At 58.4% G+C, this 8329-nt stretch overlaps 2 protein-coding genes across 4 annotated transcripts in view; both read right to left on the reverse strand.

The window, feature by feature from the left end:
* LZTR1 (leucine zipper like post translational regulator 1) overlaps positions 1-5508 on the reverse strand; it is a 36654-nt gene extending 31146 nt beyond the window's left edge. Inside the window, 3 exon segments of the mRNA XM_006140188.3 lie at positions 1023-1079; positions 4645-4707; positions 5169-5508. Of these exon segments, the coding sequence (XP_006140250.1) occupies positions 1023-1079; positions 4645-4707; positions 5169-5368 (320 nt within the window). The 5' untranslated portion in view covers positions 5369-5508.
* An 890-nt stretch (positions 5509-6398) lies between these two features.
* AIFM3 (AIF family member 3) overlaps positions 6399-8329 on the reverse strand; it is a 24804-nt gene continuing 22873 nt past the window's right edge. For 2 of the 3 annotated variants that reach the window (XM_006140189.1, XM_006140190.1), the window contains exons 18-21: positions 7952-8027; positions 7570-7674; positions 6969-6989; positions 6399-6753 (exon numbers count right to left, since the gene is read on the reverse strand). In XM_006140189.1, coding sequence (XP_006140251.1) covers positions 6714-6753; positions 6969-6989; positions 7570-7674; positions 7952-8027 — 242 coding nt within the window. In that variant the 3' untranslated portion in view covers positions 6399-6713. The remainder of the gene's footprint in view (positions 6754-6968; positions 6990-7569; positions 7675-7951; positions 8028-8329) is intronic. The other variant, XM_006140191.1, reaches the window with a different exon arrangement.

Raw genomic sequence — 8329 nt, forward strand, 5'->3', positions numbered from 1 at the left:
GACACGAACCATGGTGGACTACGTGGGAGTCCAGCGACATAGCCATTACGCTAACTGCTGGTTCCCATACACACACACACACACACACACACACACACACACACACACTCTTGAAGCCATCCCAGCACCACCAGGGGCTCCCAGGCAGAGGGCTGAGCATGCAGAGTGGTGCCCCCTGCAGGCCAGGCTCAGCGGCTGCAGGTCCTGGGCAATCACTTGATCTCCTGAGCCCTGACACCTTCTTCTGTCCAAGAGCATGATGCAGCCCCATGCCAGAGGGCTGCTGGAGACTGAGGGGCCTGCGCGCAGAGCAGAGAGGCACTGGGAGGGGCTCGGGGGTCCGTGCTGCTGCATGAGCAAATGGCAGAGCTCAAGTGGAAGCTTGGTATTTCCTAATCCCAGAACCCCTTTTTCTCCCTGCCTGTGAGCAGCTCCCAGGCAGGGGCTGGTCTGCTGCAGACGGGCACAAATATGCAGAGGGCAGGTCGTGCCTAAGGGCACACAGCTGAGGAGGGAGGGCATCAGTGGGGGGAAGGCCAGGGCTATGCATGCAGGCTCAGGTTTGGGTCTATGCAGGGTCTCGTGGAAAAGGGTGGGCCCTCAGGGCAGGGAGAGGACAGGAACTTCTACTGCAGCCCCAGCGTGGCACCACGCACCAGCAGGATGAATCCTCCGTGACCCATCAGCCGACGGCCCTGCGTTAGGTCCCACGACAGTCCCTGGCCCGGGAACTGGCCTAGTGACTGAAGAGCTCTGAGACAGAAACTAGGGACCTACAACTGCCCCAAACAGCTCCCCTTAATTAACAGGATTCAGAATAATCAATTGCAGGTGTAGACTGGAACAGAGACCCAGGAGGTGGAGGAAAACACTCGGAACCACTGGGCGCGGCATGCCAGGGGCTGTGGCTCTCTCCTGGAAGCTTCTCTCTCGCTTTCCAGGACCAGCCCGAGTCCTCCGTCATGCAGACCCAGCACCGCACTGCTGTGGTCTGGAGGAAGCGCAGCCGGAGCAACGCCTACCTGCACCAGGAGCAGTCCTTCACGTCGAAGCGCAGCAGGTCGTTGAGCATCGTCTTTCTGAAAGGCAGGACAGGGGGTGGTGGGCAGGTCTGCTCTGCACCGGGACCAGGAGGGGCACCGCTGCAGCCACAGCACAGGGGAGGGCTGTTTGGCCTGGAGTGCTGACCCCTAGAATCTGGCCGGGCAACCAGCTTATGCCCGAGGGACAAGAGAGTGACCATGAAGGTCATCCAGCTGCTGTGGGCATTGGCACTGCCACACCATCGGGCTGGCCTGCCCAGGGTGAGGACCAAAGCAGGATCTTAGCCAAGAACCCGCCTACAGCAGACGTGGGGCATGACGCGGCCCACAAGCCAGTCACCGGTCCCGACCCCCTAGCCTCCAAGACCCCCGCTTGTACGTCTCCGCCGCCTCCACAAATGCTCCGCCATTATGTGGACACTTGCCCACATCTCAGGGGGGCCCTTTGCTATCCACCGCATTACTGCAAAATGGACTGGAGGTTAGCTGAATTAGAGCTAGGAGAGGCCGACTCCATGGTCTGATGGTTAAGGAAGCTGGATCCCACGTGGCCAGCTCACTGGTTCTGTTCCAGGCCCTGGCAGTCTGAAAACCTGGGCATATGTGTGTACCCCAAACCCGGAAAGGGTAGAGAAAGGGAGAAGGAATTGTGGCGTGACCACACCCCATTGCCCCCCCAACCACAGCAAGCCCATTCACCCTCTGGCAAATTGGAAAAAAAAAAAAAAAAAGATACAATGAGGGGAAGGCTGGAAACAACACTGGAAGGCCTGGGTTCAATTCCTGGACCAACCTGCACACACCAGTTTCAGTTACGTGTACTATGATCCTAGCTAACTGGAAGGCTGGGTCAGGAGGATCTGCTGCAAGAGATCTGCTGCAAAAACATCTCACTCAGAGACCAGCAGTTGGCGTAATGGCTATGTCGCTGGACTCCCATGTAGTCAACCATGGTTCGAGTCCTGAGCCTGGTAGCTTAAACTCACGCCTGGTGTGTGTGTGTGCATGTCCAAGATCCCGAGAGAAGAATGGAGGAGAAGGGATTGTGGTGTGGCCATCCCCCCTGGGGGGTGATTTCTCGCTTTCTGTCTCTCTAAAATAAAGTTTTTTAAAAAAAATCTTGCTCCATCTCCATCTCTCTCTCTCTGATGGGGGGGTGGGGACAATAAAATGGAAAACAAGTCCCGCTGCCATTGCATGACTTCCATGACTTGCATACAACCTTCTATCACCCAGAACGGGTCCCTAACAGAGGACAAGGGCAGAGCCACAGGAGCACAGCAGCCCTCAAGCCATTTATCTTTGTACTGTCCCCTGCTGCCACCTCCCCATCTCCCTGCAGAAGAGGAACCGGCCTGGGAGGTGAAGGCAGCGCCTGAGCCAGGCGCCAGGCACCAGGCAGCCAGAGCAGGGGAGCTGGGAGGTGACTAAACCTCTCCTTCCTCGCTGGCCAGCCCCCAAGTCCCAGAAGGCCACCTTTCTTCTTACTCACGCTTTACAAAGTTACCCTAGAATGAGACACATTTGTATCCTGTTCCTTATAAAAAAATGTTTCTCCTGGTAGCTACACAGTTGTCACACAAACTCTCCCTGCTACGGAGCACTCCTAAGGATTGAGGTCCCTGTTTCCCACCCACTGCCCTGTGGGGGTGCTGGGACTTTCTGGACGGCTCGGGGGAGTCTGTGGATAGATGCCTCTTCCTTAGTTCATTCCTTCGTGACAAGCACGGGTCGAGGCACCGGGTGCTGGACACAGCAGTGACAGGAGCACAGGACTCGCCTTGGTGAAGACAGAGAGGAGCCAACATCTGTGTACCTCAGGGACATGTGGAGATGATGACGCCAGCCCTAAGTGGGTCACTCACAAGAGCACCAGGGGAGGGGCAGGAAGAGTGGGAGGAGGGAACAGGCTGTGTGAGTTCTGAGCAGGGCAGTGCATGGTACAACCGAAACGTAGCCAGGGAGCCAGTGTGGCCCCAGGCAGCAGGGGGTGAGGGCAGAGGGTCCGCAGGGGCATGGGCGTGTGCGCCTCACCAGGTGTCATGAGCCCTGGGTTTCTCCTCAGGAGGGTGGGCAGGCCTCACAGGACTAGCAGTGCGGAGGAGCCCGCTCCAACCGACACTTATCAATGGATCCCTCTCCTGGCTGCTCTTTTTTTGGAGAGGTTTTGCTATAGGGTGTGTGTGCTCATCAGAAAGACAGAGAGAAAGAAAGTGAGAAATCACCCCCCCATTCTTCTCCATTCTCCTCTCAGGATCTTGGGCACACACACACACACCCGGCGTGAGTTTAAGCCATCGGGTCCGGGACTTGAACTGTGATCAACTACATGGGAGTCCAGCGACATAGCCATTATGCCAACTGCTGGTCCCTCCTGGTTGCTCTTGAGAAAAGAGGCGCTGGGACAAGACAGGCTGGCAGCCAGGGGCCATGCCCAGGAGGCCCTTCTGCTCAGGACGCGGTGCTCTAAGACGCTCAGCTTCCTGAGTGTCAGGTCAGGGACGCATGTGCGAACACTGCACCCTCCCTCAGTACAGGGAGACCAGTCCCAGGGGAAGTAGGGACAGTTTGTAAGTGGCGATGTGCTCACCTCGAGAGTGTCAGTCCAGGTGACTGAAAACCAGAAAGGTTGTCTGCCAGTTTACGACAAAAGTGAGGAATACATTTTCTTTGTTTCTTTGTTTTGTTTGAGAGATTTTTGCCATAGGATGTGTGCGTTCACCAGAGAGACAGAGAGAGACAGGAAGCAAGAAATCACCCCCCCCCCCCAAGGGGGAGGCCCACACCATCCCTTCTCCATTCTCCTCTCAGGATTTTGGAGAGTTTTTGTTTGTTTGTTTTGTTTTTTTGCTATAGGGAGCGTGCGCTCACCAGACAGACAGAGAGAGACAGAGAGACAGAAAGCGAGAAATCACCCCTCAGCGGGGATGGCCACGCCGCAATCCCTTCTCCTCCATTCTCTTCTCAGGATCTTGGGCACGTATGCACACACACCCGGCGTGAGTTTAAGCCACCGGGTCCAGGACTCGAACCGCAGTCGGCTACGTGGGAGTCCAGCGACATAGCCATTATGCTAACTGCTGGTCCCTCCTCTCAGGATTTTGGACACATACATACACACACTGACATGAGTTTCAAACTGCCGGTTTCAGGACTTGAACCGTGACTAGCCACATGGGAGTCCAATGTCTTTACCACCATGCCACCTGCTGGCCCCACGAAGAACACATTTTGGCTGCAAAGCGAGCATCTGGATGAAGCCTAGAGGGAAGTGTGGGGAAAGAAAAGTGCCTGGGAAGGGTAGCAGGAAGGGTGGGTGGGTTTCTTTTAGGGCCATATCCACTCGCTCAGACCAAAAGGGACGTCGCCATGCACTGGGCATGTCCTATCTGCTAGCTGCTGTGCCAAGGGCCTGAGTGCAGGACCTCTGAATCCCCACCACCACCTGGGAGGTGAGTGCAGGGAACCTTGCAGATGGGGAAACTGAGGCCCAGGGTGATTAACATCCGGAATGACAACAGCAGCCCTGCACGGGTCTAGTACCTGACCACAGCGCTTCTCCCTTCCTGGTCCAAACGCCCCGATGCTCAAAGTCACTCACCCATTGTCTCCACCAAACACATATATGGCATCTTTATAGGCCACCACTGTGTGCTTGCTGCGCCTGGGGATAAAGAAGGAGTGAAGGGTGCTGAGGCCAGGATCCCCCTTGGGGGATAAGGAGGACACTGAAGGAATGGGACTAAGCACAGGGGCTGCAACAGAAGTTGGGTAGCATCTCTCAACTGCCATGCTCTACAGAGACGCCTCAATTCCAACCCTCCAGAGGACCTCACACTAGGGGACACATGACACCACCCGGGGACTCTCCTGACTTCCCACCTTACCACGCAGCACTTGACCCCATGCCCGAGACCCATAAGCCAAAGAATTCTAGCATCCTACCCAGGGGTCACCAGGCTCTGAGACTCCCTTGGGACTCTCCCAGCCCCCAACGTGCCCCCACCCCATCCCTTACCCGAAATCACCCCAGCACAGCACGCTCCTGCCTCACCATAATGAACCCCGCCCTGGGACCCCTTTCAGATTCCCCCCGCGCTCGGGACTCCCTGAACCCCGCCGTACCGAGCACCCACGAACTCGTCGCAGGGCGGGAGGCGCCGCCAACGATGCACTGTTTCGAAGGGCCCGAAGTTGAGAGTCAGATACTCGACACTGTCCGAGCAGCTGTGGTCAAAGTCCCCGCTCGGAGCTACTTTAGATCGCGCGCCACCTGCCAGGGCCCCGGCCCCTATCGGACCCCCGGAGCCGCCAGGGCCAGCCATCCCGGGTCCACGCCCGCTCGGCCGCTGGGTCCGCAGAACTTACGGCCACCGCCCCGGGCCGCACGGAGGGACCACATTCCCCGGCGAGCCCTGCGCCGAAAGCAAGGCACTTCCGCTAGCGCCACACTTTTACCGGCCCGCACTTCCCGACAAGCTTCGCGCTCCCTGGGCCACGGCGGGGGGGCGCGGGTCCGCGGTGCCTGCCTAGCGGCGAGTGTGTACGCATTTCCAGCGACATACGGGCGCCGAGTCCCCGCTCCCCCGAGTCCTGGCCCCAGCCCTGCCTGGAATGCACTCCCCCAGAGCCCGCCAGGCCCACGCCGCGCCAAGACTCGGCAGGAGCTCACAGTTCCCGGCATGCCCTGGGCCTGCGCGTGGGTCTGGCCTGATCGTCCGCCGCTCCCGGGATCCCAGCGGAAAAAGAGTTCCGGACTCACACCGGCCCTTATAAACCGCCTGGGCCAGTTCCCCGCGTCTCGCCTCTCCCCTACGTGTTCTTATTAACTAGGAGGCAGCGTGGCGGGCAGCCTCTGGATTCTCATTCCTACTTAATAGTGGAGCCTCGGCTTCTTCACCTGCGAAGTTGAGACTTAGAAAACTCCGGCGACTATGAGAAGCATGGGTTTGTCTCAGGACTCTGCTCCTGCACCCCCCAAAGCGGGCAAATGCCCCCAGTGTCAAGCACAAGCTGCCTCTGACCTCCGAAGAAGCATTTCTAGTCCCAAGACCTTTGCACGTACTGTCCCCCTCTTCCTGGAGTGTCCTTTCAAAGTATAGATCCAGAGGCACTGACCGGAAGGGCTTTCCCTGACAGCGCAGAGGTTACGGGGAGGAGGACTGGGTGGTGTGCGTGTGTGCACGTACGTGTGTGTGGTGACCTTTGGGTGATCGCAGGTAGAACTTCCCTTGTTGTGGCATTGAGCATTGTGTTGCAGTTGTGTCCCGGCTCCCGCCCCGCCGTGGTTTACTTTCTTCCTCAGGAGTGTTGGCCCAATTACACTGGGAATCACACAGATCTGCAAATGTGTGCGTTTTAATTTTAAGATGATGTCTAACATATTGCAGGGTCCCGCAGGGTACCAGTCCCTGTAGAGGGAGAAGAGGCAGGGCCTGTCTGGCCTCCAGTGCCAGCTGTCAGTGGCACCCAAGGCCTTGGGAGATGAGCATCTTCTGAAGGCAGCAGAGGCCTCCCTGGAGGCAAGCCAGGCAGCTGAAGGCAAGCACTGGGAAGGCTCAGGATTTTCCCTGGGGGGTCTTGGAAAATTGGAGGTTGGCACCTGCCCCCAAGACTTGGCCTCTGTCCCTGGTGCCCCAGCGTGCCTGCCCAAGTCCACTGCATGGGAACTCAGGATCCTTTGCCTGTGAGCCAAGACATGTCGCCAGTCCTGCAGGAGTGAGGGGAGGAGGGGTCAGGGCAGAAGACAGCATGCTCCCCTCCAGACACCAGAACAGCTGGCCCTTAAGGACAGCAGGGGGCCTGCTCTGTGCCAGGTCCTGGTGTCCAGCAGGGTCGTGTGCTCGGGGAGAGGGGTGTAGACTGTCGGGTGGAGGTGGGGAAGGGTCAGGACAGTGAACAGCGGGACAGAGGAGGACCACCTACTTGCTGTGCAGCACAAACAGCCTTTGCGAAGGCAAGAGGGAGAAACAGAGAGAGGCCGGGAGGCAGCGTGTCATCCATCGTGACCCCTCTTGCTCCATTGTTTCCAGCCCAAGGCTACTCCTGTTTCATGGCCTGCATCCCTCCCAGTGGCCCCCAGGCTCTTCTAACCCCTGGGAGCTCTGTAGGTGGGTTGGGCCCACAGAGTGGTTCTCATTGACATGATGCCCAGATGTGGAGGATGGCTCATGTCCAGTGCCTCCCATGCCCAGCTCTACATGCAGGCAGGGTGTTGCTACCTGTCCCCACCCAGCTCCCGTAAGGCTCAACGCGACCAAGTCCTGCCAGGTGTCCCAAGCCGTGAGCCTTGACCCCTCCCCATAGTACTAGTCTTGCTCTGGGGTGCTTCTGTCCCCTGTGAGCCCACATAACTGGCCCGTTTTTGCCCTATACCACCCTGTAGCCCTGGCAGCCTCAGACATGGGGACCAAGAGTGAAGAGAAGGGCCCCAGGTGAGTGCAGGGCAGTTCACTGCTCTGACAGCTTGAGCTAGTCCTTCAGGGTACTTCTCCCCGACCCCCAGGCCTCCCATGCCCACACTCACTCCACCTCCCGCTTCCGGATGGCACGGCCAGAGGCCAGCACCTCAGCCACCTTGGACACGATGGGGTCATAGTTCATACTGGCCACAGCGATCACCTCGTCGCCTCTGCAGGGAGAAGGTGGCCTGAGGAACCGCCTCGTGGCAGCCCCCTTCTTAGACTCTCATGTGCTCCTGTCCACCCGGGTCCAGGGAAGGAGCTTGCCCAGGGCAACGGCGTGGCCCAGCACAGGCTTCATTCAGGAGACCTCAGAAAAGCTCCAGCCTTCCCCGTCAGTGGGGCTCAGGGCTGGGCTCCCATCCTGGGACTTTAGCCTGGGATGATTTCTCCTTCCTGACCCAGCTTGCAGTCCTTTGCACCCTCGCTGCACCCCGTGGCTCTCACTTGGTATAAAAAGCCACGAACTTCAGCTCCTCCAGATCCCCCTGGATGATGACGTCATCGAAGCCTTCTCCATAGCCTGTGGGTGGGGCGGGTCGGTGACGGCCACGTGAGCAGGGGAGAGGAGATGGAGGTTTCACAGAATTGGCTCCCTGCCCTCCCAAACCTTTCTGGACACCCCCTTCCAATTCTTGCTTCCAAATCCTTCTAGGTGGCCCTTAGTTGCCCCACTAGGAAATTCATAGCTGCTTCTCCCGAGGGCTACAGCCCCGCCCCCAGGGTCCTCATAGCCCCGCCCTAATCCCAAGTCCCACCCTTCGCCCGAGGGCCCCGCCCCCTAACAGGCCCCGATCCTGACCAGGGCTCCTTCCCTACCAGGGT

This window comes from Tupaia chinensis, unplaced genomic scaffold (assembly GCF_000334495.1).
Source record: "Tupaia chinensis unplaced genomic scaffold, TupChi_1.0 Scaffold000024_1, whole genome shotgun sequence".
Lineage (NCBI taxonomy): Eukaryota > Metazoa > Chordata > Mammalia > Scandentia > Tupaiidae > Tupaia > Tupaia belangeri.